Genomic DNA, 13,026 nt, shown 5'->3' with positions numbered 1-13,026 from the left:
TTGAACTAGTTGGTTAGTGTTGCAGGGGAGGGGAGGTGGCAGGGTAAGATCTTTTCAAAGTGAAGAACAGGTAAGTGCAAGGAAAGTAACATTCATTCGATCACCATCAGACCAGGGGGCATAGGAACCTGTCCATCGGTATTCATACTAACCACGCACAAACACTGGAGATGAGCAAAAATTCAATTAACTCTCCAGGAATGGAAGTAGCATGTCTGCCTTGGAGGTAGATGTCAAACACTAGTGATGCAAAGGCCTAACCCAGCTTGCAGAGATGTTTTATTTGTGCCACGGCATTTAACAAACAAAGTTTAAAAATAAGTTCTCGGTATTTAAATACTAGGGGATATCACTTTTTAAAACCTTTAGATTTCTGGGTTCTTGGGGAAAGCAGAAGATTAGCAATCCTGGGCCCATATTCCCATTTTAAAACACTGGCTATAGCCCAATAATCCCTGCCATCTTTGAGACAGGGCACAGACTCACTTTTCACTACAGTCCCTACAACTTTCTATTGTCTCCTCGCTTCTGACCCTGTCATGTTCACTCAATCACACTTCTGCCCAATCCCTACAGGCATTAGGAGTTGAAGACCTCTAATGTAGGAGAAGAGGAAAGGAACTGCTACGCTTAGCTGTATTGTTACACCGTATCCATTCTGTGCTGATTCTACTATTCAGGGATTCCATTGCGATAAAGACATTTTATTTATTTTATTTTATTTTTATCTTTTGAGATGGAGTCTCACTCTGTCGCCCAGGCTGGAGTGCAGTGGCGCGATCTCGGCTCACTGCAAGCTCCGCCTCCTGGGTTCACGCCATTCTCCTGCCTCAGCCTCCCGAGTAGCTGGGACTACAGGCGCCTGCCACCAAGCCTGGCTAATTTTTTGTATTTTTAGTAGAACGGGGTTTCACTGTGTTAGCCAGGATGGTCTCGATCTCCTGACCTTGTGATCCACCCACCTCGGCCTCCCAAAGTGCTGGGATTACAGGTGTGAGCCACCGCACCCGGCCATGATACAGAGATTTTGAGACTGCTTCCTATTTGGAACTTCAGCTTGCAAGTCCACATGTTCACTATGTCTTGGTTGTTTGCTCCTTTTGAATTTGCCTTCTTTGATGTTCAAGAGATTCCTCCTAGACTCAGTATTCTAAGACTTAGTGAACACATCTACTTTTTCTTACACATTTTGTAGGTTTGGGCTTTGCCCCAATTTCCAGCTGAGTCCTTTATAAAAACAAAAACAAAGCAAAACTTTCTTGTAGGGACCCACTATTCCATCCTCTTGTTACTTTCAGCTGTTAATCTTCTGGCTATTTCCAAATTAATCACGTCTTCTGTAACATACAGCAAGACAAGCACCTGAGGAAGAAGTTTTTTCTAAAGGGCACAAGGAGTGGAGAATCTCACCTGTACTAGCATGAGGGAAACTTTCTAAAATTCTAGGATGAGAACTAGGAAATCCAGATATCTGTATACCGCTAGCCAAATGCTTCAATTCCCTACAATTTAAACTATAAGATATTGTGACACATGGGCTGTTGTCAGATAGATGTAACTCAGGAGTGTATGAACAGTAGGGTGCACCTGACTCTTCAAGGATAAAATGATGCTTTCTCTTTTGCCCTCTGATACCACCAAGGGCTTAGCTGTCATTTATGAATGCAGCTACCTGTCAGGTTAACATCTTTAAAAAACAGTATCAGTAACATTTTACTGTTGTCCATAGCCAAACACATTCCACCAAGAAGAGCTAGGTTGTAACTGTCTTCATTCTCCCATTTGGTGGATTGCATTCCTAATACCCCACTTAATGGTAAATGTGGTCTAAGGGTAGCACAGATAATGCCTCAGGAGGTCATATGAGACAAGAGGGAAAGAATCACATTGCAAGTCACGCTCTAAGTTGAGCATTACAGGATCTGAATCCATATGCTACCTTGTCCTAAAAAACAATGTAGTTGTCTTTATGTTATCTACTTCATGATCAATCAGCAGGACATCTGTCCGGTAATACCATCCAAGAAGCAGAATTTGCTTTTCTTTTAGGTCTTTGGTTTTAAAGAAGCATTGGTTTCTATAAAGATGTGAATCTGTTTCCTCTTCCTACATGGCCCTCACCATCCCACAGGTTAAACAAAATGGTACCCTCCTTCCCACTTATTTTCTCATGTTCTTTCAGAGAATCTCTGAGCATCTCAGATAACAGCCTAGAGAAGCCACTGGACAAACCAATAGGTTTTCATGAAATTTGTAATACAGTTCAAATCGATTGGGAACGTAGAGACTTCTTTAAGCCTTCTTATTATCCTCTAGTGTAGCTCTGTGAAAATGTCTTTGACCTTTATACAACTCAACATCATTGTGTTGATGAAAGGGAATGTGCCAAACAGGATGAAGAAGCCTCTCAAGTCAGCCTGCCTAGTACACAGCGGCAGATGAGGCACGGCTCCCGCCTCTTTCCCAGAATCTCATCCCTGGATAGACATGCTTCTTTGTTTTCTCTGAACGAGGTAACAGAAGCCACATTAAGCTTTGCATTTGCCAAAATTGATTGGAATTAATGGTATCTGCTAATGGTACCCAAATGTCCTAACATTCAGTGGATGATAAGCACTAGCGTTTTAGGGAGCCACCATTACACTGCCCATATTGCTATTATGTGTCTTGGATTCTTTCCTCCAACGGGGTCTGATGCTCCATGATGCTAACAAGGAATTAACTGGCAATATCGTCCTTCTCTAAGTCATTTGGACCAATCAGATGCCATGTAGTAAATGTCATAAAATACTGGTTTTATTGCTAGTGTAACTCGACTATACAAAATGTCTTAAATTCTCATTTTATGGCTAGTCTAAGTCTATGTGCTAGAAATTAGATTACTCTAACACACTACAAAAATAGTTTCATACACTGTCTTTAGAAGCTACTATAGTAAAAAGAAGAAAGAATCTTCTCTAAACATTTAAGCATCAGGATGGTATCCCTTGTCTGGCGGAAGGCACATGATGGCAGTCACAGGGTTAGTAAGTGGGAAAGCAGGGCCAATGGGCATGGAGAAAGCCCAGTGCTGGAAGAGATCAGCTGTGCCCAGCATTCACATTTTAGTTGCTGGATCTAAGGGAAGGGGTTTTGGGGCCGAAGGGGCAGGGAAGAGAGGAGTCTGGAGGAAAGACCAAGATAACTAGATGGTATGGGGACATTTGGGAGGCTCAGAGCAGTGCCTGTTCACTAACCACTACTGAAGGACTGCAATATTCTCACAGTTGGTTACGCTGCCGAAACAGCTAAGTACCAGCCCTGGTTGTCATGAAGCAACACTTACCATGCTAATTTAACCTAATGAGATGCTTGTCTCTAAACACTGCAATCACAAATAATAATGGAAACGTAACATAAGCATATACTTCCCTGTGACTATTTTATTTCACTAAGAATTTTAGGCATTTTTCAAGAAAATGTGCGATTAAACCTATTTTTTAAATGCATCACATGGTCATATACTTACAACGGCTGCAAAGATGTATTTCTGGTCTTTTTCTTGTAAAAAGAGCAGCACATCAGTTAGAAGTAGAGCTAGGATATCTTCAAAGAAAAAACATTACTAGTATTAATGAAGCAAACCACAGTTCAAATAAACTTAATAAAAATAAAAAGACTAACATTTAGTCTAAGTATTAAACTTTTATAAAAAAACACCTGTGTTATGATAGCCAAAGATATATGCTATTAACAATTTAATAGAAAGCTGTCTTTAAGTGTGCATGTTTGTGTGTAGCTGTAGGTATAGGTAAATCTCCAGCAAAGTTTAATGTAGTCACTTTCAAAACAGAAGAAAAATACCCATAAAAAAGGAAGTTTTAATAAAATGGAGCAAACTCTTACCTTTGGCAGGAAAAGTGCTGAATTAAAAATGTAAAAGGGCAGCTTCTACCTCAAATTATATATGCCTGCTATTTTGTTTCATCTAGATCTAAGCAAGATTTAGGATTCCGTACTTCCCTTACAAATTGTTCACAAGAAGTCATCTTCATTGCATCCACTGAATAGTCTAACACAAAGTTACCAAACTGATTCTACTAAACAGATAAAGAGCAAATGACTTCGAGCAATAGAATCTACAGGTTGTGGTTAATATTTTTTTCAATACAACATTGCTAGTTGTTGATCAACAAATCCCATTTCAGATATTAGTTGCAACCTCCATCAAAACTTGATCATCCTCCGATGGGTAATAATTTTTGACTAGCTAGAATTTAACAACCTCTTCTTCTCACTGCCTACCTATGGATGTTATTAAGACGAACTGTTAGAAACAGTGGTTCTTAGGCCTGGCTGCATAGTAGACTCACTTGGGGAGCCTTTAAACATCCCATGGGTTTTGGTTTCATCCTCACAGCGATAAAATCAGAATCTCTGGGAGGAGACATGAGCATTCGTAATGTTTTTAAGCTCCAGAGGTGATTCTAGTGTGTGGCCACGGTGAGAAAGCCTGGGTTAGGCAGTGTGACAGCTAATAATGAGTCCTTAAGAAATGGAATTATCCGCTTTAGACTCCTGAACAGAGTCAAGTTCGTGCCAGTTAGCAAACAGTAGCACTGAGGAAGAGCTTAAACCAGTGTCAGCAGGTGTGTGGATGTATTCTATTAGTCAGTAACAAAGATGACATTCAGAGTTCTTTTTATTTCTCCCCTCCATGGTCTGACAGCCCTAGGCTGTGTTGACACACAACAGACCCTAGGTGTGTAGGTGTACTGCCTTGCTTTCAACACACCACAGTTACCAGAATAATTTTTCTGTGCCAACAATTAGCAGAACTCTCAGTTCCTTTGATTTCAGACATCACAAACTTGCAAATTCATAAAATACGTATAAAGGTTTTAGCTTGGGCAACAAACTCCCACCAAAGATTTGTATCATTGGCCAGATTTGCCTACTGAAATTCACAAATCAATCTTTCAACTGACCTGGGGTTTGTGCATGTGTACCTGCAATTCTGAACTGTTTTTCTTTTGAAAATCTGTCCTCTGTTAAATGAATAATGTATATGAAGGGAGAAATTGGTATGGTCGAGCCACAGTACCTTTGAAACGACCTGTAGCAGTTTTCCAGTAAACAAGGCCATCATATAACAGAGTCCTTTCTTCACTCATCAGTGCCTGCTTCCTAAACACATGTCCATTTTTGAGCTTCGTGTATGTTTTGTTTTCAATCTTATTTAGGATCTCAAGCCATTTTTGGTTTTTCTCATATTCATTGACTTTTAAATCCACTGTTGCGATCATGTCTTTAATTAAGCAAAGAGCTTTGCATAAGTCCTTATGTTCTTCGGTTCTTTCTGTGTGGGGAAAAAGAAACAAAAAAATATTATATAAATAAACCAGAGTACTAAGGAAGACAATTTTTTCTTTAGTTTAAAAATATAGTTAAATACATTATCTAAACAATAAAAACCCCATAAGAAAAATGTTGGATGAAACTTAAATCCCTAGCCTGAGCAACATGGCAAAACCCTGTCTCTACCAAAAAAGATACAAAAATTAGCCGGGCATGGTGGTGTGAGCCTTTTGTCCAGCTACTCAAGAGGCTGAGGTGGGAGGATAGTTTGAGCCTGGGAGGTAGAGGTTGCAGGGAGCCAAGATTGTACCACTGCATTCCAGCCTACGAGACAGAGCAAGACTCTGTCTCAAAAATAATAATAATAATAATAATAATTAAATCCTATAATATCACTCTGTACCTTCCCCCCACCAAAAAGATGTTAAAATATTTTATTATGAAAGGTTTGCATTATTGAATGTGCTTCAGCTGACAGTAAGATGTCTGAATTCTAGGGATGAGTCTGAGCTTCCCCCTAGGGCAGGAAATGTGTTATATAATAACTTAGGCCTTCCTTCTACCTTCTTAGACGTGGGTAATCAATAATCCTCATGCCAAGTTTCTTAAAACTTAAGCCAGCTGTGGGGCCAAGCCAGTAATACTCTCAGAGTCACACGGTGATATGAACAGCCTCAGAATCACTTATATTCCTTGATCCCTTCCTCCATAAAATAATATTCAAAATCATACTTTATAACTGCATTAGCATAAATCTGAATATATTACTACTATAATTAAACCATTTTCTTTGACCATTTTCTTTAAAATTAAATATTTTAATTTCTTTTACCATCAGAAGAAAAAAATGAATTTTTTTCTTCTGATGGGTACCATGAAAATATTTTCTTTTACCAAGTGCTGTGCTAATAGATAAATCAGCCATGCTCATACCAAGAGCAAATAATTATTGATTTCAGTTGTTATTCTTTAAAATACTGGCTACCTGCTCTTGTCTCTAGATTATCTTATGAAAATACTCTGAAGGAGTCTCTGAAGCAGCCTCCTGAGACTCCATATAAAAGTATATTTGGTGATAAAGACCACCTAGTTGATGTTTATTGAGGCAACTGGAACTGAAATGTAATGTTTCATGTCATTTTGTAGTGGAGATAACTGAGGCTCAGTTAATAATTTGCCCAGTGAATGAGTGGCAGAGCTGAGTATATACAATGCAACGCGAGTGTACAATATTCCAAACCCAAGCCCTTTTTAACATAACACGCTACCACCCTAATAATAATCTTTACTCAAGATCAATATGTTAGCTTGAGGATTAGACCATTTTATTTATTCATTCATGGCATTGATGTTTTCATTTATTGATCATCTAGTCTGTACCAGCCATTGCACTAGACATTAAAGACCCAGCTGTAAACCAGACAGACACAGGTCTTGTAGATCCCACAAGGAGCTTACAGACCAGCCATGTGCATTCATAGCTTCTTAAAAGATGCCCATATGTTACTCCCTGGAACTTGATGAATTGACAGGGTCAAAAATAGATCCTTCTTATAATCCCTCTCAACTTAGTAACTGATTGCTTGGGAGAGTTGACATTTCATGATAGGATCAATAGCATGTTTCATCAGACTGTTGTGAAGGTAATAGGAAAATAAGGAAGAGGAGGTAGTAAGAAAGCCCAGTGGTGGGGAAAATAAAGAGGGGAAACGCAGGTTCAAAGTAAGAAGAAGCCAGCTTGGTTTGAGCTACCTGTAGAAATTCAGACTATTATCCATGCTGCAATATAAAAGATAATTTCTAAAAATGAATCCAAATTCTAAGGCTTTAACAGTTTCTCCATCATGAAACTCTTTATGAATCAGAGACCACAAACATTTATGCCTGTTTAGAACACCTCAGCTATGTTTAAAACTAATAAGAGGGGCAAATGTTTATCCCACAAATCACAACTTACCCTTTGTGTACTGCAATATCCTTTCCACCAAGACAGGGTATTTTGTAATACGCTGAGTGACCAACAGAATGCATTCTGGAATTCCTCGGCGTCGAGCCAAAAGATTACTATTTCGGAGCTTAAAAAATATATACATTTTATATACACAAATTCTACCTGTCTTTACTTTTCAGGTGTGAATTTAACAATACAAAGAATCTGCAAGAGTACAATTTTATGCAGACAACATTCATTGTTATCAAAATGATGCATTATCACTAATTTAAATTGTATACTTTGTCATAAATTTTAATACCCCAACTCTCCAAGATTTTAAGAAGTTTCAAGTTACTCTGATGTATTTGTAGTTAATTCCAAAAGAAGTTCCAATACTTCTAAGTGTTTTGATTTATAAATAGCGAAATTTTTGAAAAATAATCAGAAATCAAAGTCAGACTTTGAACATCAGTTTGCAGTTTACCATTTGTTTTCCCAACAGGTCTTCCTTCACATTTGCTGTTATTCATTACAGCCCTTAGAGTTCCCTTGAATCAGGACAACTTTTTTTCTAAAAATATCAAAGTATTCCTCATAGCATTCAAGTCCTCAACACATATTTATGTGGGAAAAAAGGGAGAAAATCTGGTAGCATTCTTAACATGGCAGATAAAAATTTAGAATCCAGGAAACTTTATAAGACAAATTTCTTCAACAAATAAATCAGCAGAAGAAAAAAAGGGTGGGATAACATTCAAATTAAAAGAGATTTAAGAGATATAACCACCTCATACAATGTATGAACCTTGGTCAGATCCTGATTTAAGTAATCCAATTTTATGAGATAATCAGTGAAATTTTAAGATATCAAAAATTATGGTTAGTTTATTTGTATAATAATGTCATAATTTTTAAGTTTTTCATCTGGACAAAAATATTACAGATGAAATTATATGATGTCATGAATCTACTTCAAGCTAATTCAGAAGTGGAGTAGATTCTGTGTTTATTTTCACTTTGATTTTTCTGATATATAACTTGTCAGGGCATAAAACAGCTTCCTAGTATGTTACAAATATTCTCAGATGGTTGGAAGACATGACCTCACAAATATACAAAAGGAAATGATTTGGGGGCAATATCATTTGAGTCTTCAGAAAAAGAGACTTTACATCTTTGCCACAAACCTTCCACCTCCCTTCTTCCCCTGAAAAGCATCATCTAGCTACGAAATTTGTTTAAATCATTAAAAAACAAGCATAAACTATTTCTCCATGCTGATTTATCACTTTGTAATAAACTTTTAAAATACTTGCCTTAATAAAATTCTGAAACTTTTTATTCTGCTGGAGTTCTTTAAAGAGGTTAACAGCTTCTTTATGATGGCTACAGAATTCTCCATATATTTTCTTCATTTTACTTGCATTTTCTTCTGAAAACTGGGAAGAATAGCATTTCAATAATGGTTTGTAAATTTAGTAAGTTCTAAACACACAAAAAATATGCAATTTTCATCTATTTCAAAAGAGTATTTGCAAATAAAAAAATAAACATCATAGAGTTTCTGAACACAATCACTTATCTTCTCAGACATTTTTAAAATTAAAATGAAAGTTGAGTGGTAAGGGTCAACATAATGTGATATTATATTGAACTAATATAATTATCAAATAGCCAAATAAAAAACATTTGATATATTTTATTCTCTTCTTAGTTTTTAATACAAATTTATCATTTCAATTTATAGTTTTAATACTTTTATAGATTGAAAGAAAAGTATATGGCAACATTTGGGGGCCTTCAGGAAGGTCTGACACCCTCTCCCAAAAAAAATCACTCATTTGGCATTTACATTGGCTAATGACCATGTCCACAGACTCAGTCCTTAGTAAGGAATTTTGCTTTTTTGTTCACACATTACAAGTAGATCAAGAGCAGGCTATCATCAGCCAAGATGAAAGAGACCAGTGAATAATAAGACTGCCTGTTTATTGGCTAATGAAGAGAAGTGGAGATGTGAGCTGGATGTTTCAATAAGCCTTACCTGTAGAAAAACACCTATAGAAAATCCACATAGGAATCAACTTAGAATCATAAAGTGGTGTGAAGAGAACTAGCTGAATGACTTGAAAGCCATTTTTTTGGACTGTGATGGCCTTACATGCACATGTACACACTGAAGAGCATTGTAATGGAAACCAGAACACATCCATCCTCTTAAAAGTACTTAAAATTTACATCACAACCTCTTATCTTTTCATCTTTGCTTATATGAATGTGTGGGGCCAATAAGCCTCAAATGATAATTCTTAAACTACTTACAATCATTCAAAAAATTACTTGAGTACAAATCTAACAAAACACATATATGACTCATATAGTAAAAACTATACAATGCCAGTGAAAGATGACAAAAACCTAAATAAATGAAGTGCTATACGATGTACATGGATTAGAAGACTCAAAATAGTAAAGATGTCAATTTTCTCCAAACTGATAGACAGTTTTAATACAATTCTTAACAAAATCCCAGTATGCTTTTTAAAACTATAAATAAGACTATTCTAGAATATATATGAAAAGGCAAAAGAACTAGAATAGCTAAAACAATTTTGGAAAAAATAAAACAGTGGAAGGACTCAGTCTTCTAAGATTATATAGCTACAGTTATTAACACTATGGAAAGATAGACCCATAGATCAGTGAAACAAAATAGGAACCCGGATACCCACATGATTTTGACAAAAGTGGAAAAGCAATTAGACAGAGGAAGAACAGCCTTTTCAATGAATGGCCCTGGAGCAACTGGACATCCATAGACAAAAAGAAAAAAAAAAAAAAAAACCCTCAACCTAACCTAAGTCTTATAACCTGCACCAAAAAAAACTCAAAATGCAACACACACTTAAATGTAAAACATCAAACTGTAAAACTTTTTTTTTTTTTTTGAGACAGGGTGCCACTTCTGATGCCCAGGCTGGAGTGCAGTGGTAAGATCTTGGCACACTGCAATCTCAACCTCCCAGGCTCAAGAGATCTGCCTACCTCAGCCCACAAATAGCTGGGACTACAGGTGCATATTACCACGCTCAGCTAATTTTTATATTTTTTGTAGAGACGGGGATTCATCCTGTTGCCCAGGCTGGTCTCAAACTCTTAAGCTCAAGTGATCCATCCACCTCAGCCCCCCAAAGTGCCGGGCTTTACAGGCGTGCGCCAACATGCCCAGCCAAAACTGTAAATCCTTTTTTAAAATAGGAGAAAATGTTTGAGACCTAGGGCTAGACAAAGAATCCTTAAACTTGAAACAACAGCACAATTATTAAGAGGAAAAACTAATAAACTAGATTTCATCAAAATTAGCAAATGAGAAGACAAGTTACAGATTTGGAGAAAGTTTGTCAATCACATATCTGACAAGAACTAATGTCTAGAATATGTAAACAAACCTTAATATTCATCAATAAGAAAACAAACAATCCAATTAGAACATGAGCAAAAGACATAAACAGAAATTCCACTGAAAGGGATATACAGATGGCAAATAAGCACGTGAAAAGATATTTAATATCATTAGCCATGAGGGAAGTGCAACTTGAACCATAATGAGGTGACTTTATACCTCTAAAAATAGCCAAAATTAAAAACAGTGGCAATATCAGATGCTGGTAAGGATGTAGAGAAACTGGATTACTTGCACAGTGTTGATGAGAGTGTAAAATGGTACAACCACTCTGGAAAACAGTTAGCAGTTTCTTACAAAACTGAACATACAACTCCCATACAACCCAGAAATTGCATTCCTGGGCATTTATCCCAGAAAAAATGAAAGCTTAGGTTTGCACCAAAAATCTGCACATGAGTGTTCATAGCAGCTTTAGTTATAACTAAATAAAAACTGGAAAGCTAAAAACTGGAAAGAAGAAGATATCCTTCAATAAGTGAATGAGTAAACGGTGACACATCAATAGCATGGAATACTACTCAGCATAACTCCCCCATTTTCTGCATACAGACCAACAGCTGAATTCCATTGCTGTAAATGACAGGACGAAACAGCTTCAAAAAACAGTACCTTTGGAGAAGATGGCATTCTAGCATCTACCTAGGGAAAGCCATGCTAAAGCAACTGCAGATGGAGCTCCCTGCCTTTCCAAGTGTTGCAGACCACTGTAAAACATGACATTCAGGTGAATTCCTGATTTTTTTCCCCTAAGTGGCCCACTCATTCAATAAATATTTATAGTGTCATGCACTGTTCCAGGTGCTGAAATATAGCAGTAATCAAATAGCCAAGAATCCCTGCCTTACTGGGACTTACGAGCTAATGATGGTCAATACATCCTCAGAATGTCACTATGAATGTTTCAAAATAACATTTTTTTACTCTTGTTGATGAAAGGGCAGATTTTGATTCAAATCCCACTTACATCCTAAAGGTCAAGGACTTTAAGCTTTTCTTACCTGCTGTACCAGAATATCTCCAATTCGGTCGATCACAAAATTCCTGTCACTGCCGGCACAGGATTCCTGCCTTCGTTCCTTCATACTGTAGAAGAAAAGCCTGTGGATTTCAAGCAACTCATCTAAACAGGGGAAAATTTTATCCACGGTGCTGTGGTCCAGCTGAAGCTCCTCTTTCATGCCTTTCCTGAAGATCTCAGACATGATGAACAGGGTCTGGATGTGATGCATCTCTGTTTGCATTAGCTCTGAAATGTGTGAGCACACATAAGCCTTAAGCTTTAAAAAGCAAGTATCACTATTAAACTAAATTAGTAACTCAACACTATATGTTACACAAATAAAAAATAAATGTTTGAGAATATCAATAATATTCCAATATAAAAGTCAGCCTTAAACATTTCATTCACCCTAAAATATTAAACCATTTTCTTTTATCCAGATATTAAAGAGGATATATATGTCAGGTCCAATATACAAGAATCTAATGTATCTGAAACTCAATAATATAACTAGCTAGGATCTTTAGATACCTTCAGCTAGGAACTAGGTCTTATTCCAACCTGAATGCCCTTTAAAATACAACTTAGTTTGTTGGCTTCCTTTCTTCCTTTCTTTGTTTGTTTGGTTTTTGCATTGAGCAAGAGCACAATTAATTTGGTGAAATGAATGGAACTAAATAAAGGTCTTCAATGCAGAAAACCATAAGTCCTTTCTATTGCAGAATCTGTCTCCAAAATTCCACTTTCTCCAGGGGAAAGCAATGCATCACAACCAATCGAAGGACACCATCAAGAAAGTGGAAAGACAACCCACAGAATGGGAGAAAATATTTGTAAATAATTTATCTGATAAGGAACTTGTATCCAGAATATATATTTTTAAAAATCTTGTAACTCAACAATATAAATAAATAAATAATCAATTCAAAAATAGTCAAAGGATTTGAACAGATGTTTCTCCAAAAGGATATACAAATGGCCAATAAGAACATGAAAAGATGCTCAACGCCATTAGCTATTGGGGACATGCAAATCAAAACCAAAATGAGACATCACTTCACACACATTAGGATAATTATAATAAAAAAGCAATAAACAACTGTTGGTGAGGAGGCAGAGAAACCGGAACCCTCATACATTGCTGGTGGGAATGCAAAATGGTATAGCTGCTTTGGAAAACAGTCTGGCAGTTTCTCAAGTGATTAAACATAAAGCCACGGTAAGACCCCAAAAGTGGAAAAACCCAAAATGTCCATCAACTGATGATTAGATAAACAAAATAGAATATTC

General features: G+C 36.8%; 1 protein-coding gene across 4 annotated transcripts in view; it reads right to left on the bottom strand.

Annotated features, from left to right (window-relative positions):
- ARHGEF28 (Rho guanine nucleotide exchange factor 28) overlaps positions 1–13,026 on the bottom strand; it is a 311,888-nt gene that overhangs the window by 51,903 nt on the left and 246,959 nt on the right. For all 4 annotated transcript variants that reach the window (XM_015451604.4, XM_005557142.5, XM_005557143.5 and 1 more), the window contains 5 exons: positions 11,735–11,982; positions 8,587–8,709; positions 7,295–7,412; positions 5,084–5,338; positions 3,509–3,585 (listed from right to left, as the gene is read on the bottom strand). In XM_015451604.4, coding sequence (XP_015307090.3) covers positions 3,509–3,585; positions 5,084–5,338; positions 7,295–7,412; positions 8,587–8,709; positions 11,735–11,982 — 821 coding nt within the window. The remainder of the gene's footprint in view (positions 1–3,508; positions 3,586–5,083; positions 5,339–7,294; positions 7,413–8,586; positions 8,710–11,734; positions 11,983–13,026) is intronic.

Source organism: Macaca fascicularis, chromosome 6 (genome assembly GCF_037993035.2).
Source record: "Macaca fascicularis isolate 582-1 chromosome 6, T2T-MFA8v1.1".
Taxonomy (NCBI): domain Eukaryota; kingdom Metazoa; phylum Chordata; class Mammalia; order Primates; family Cercopithecidae; genus Macaca; species Macaca fascicularis.
This window is presented reverse-complemented; position numbering and strand designations above follow the sequence as displayed.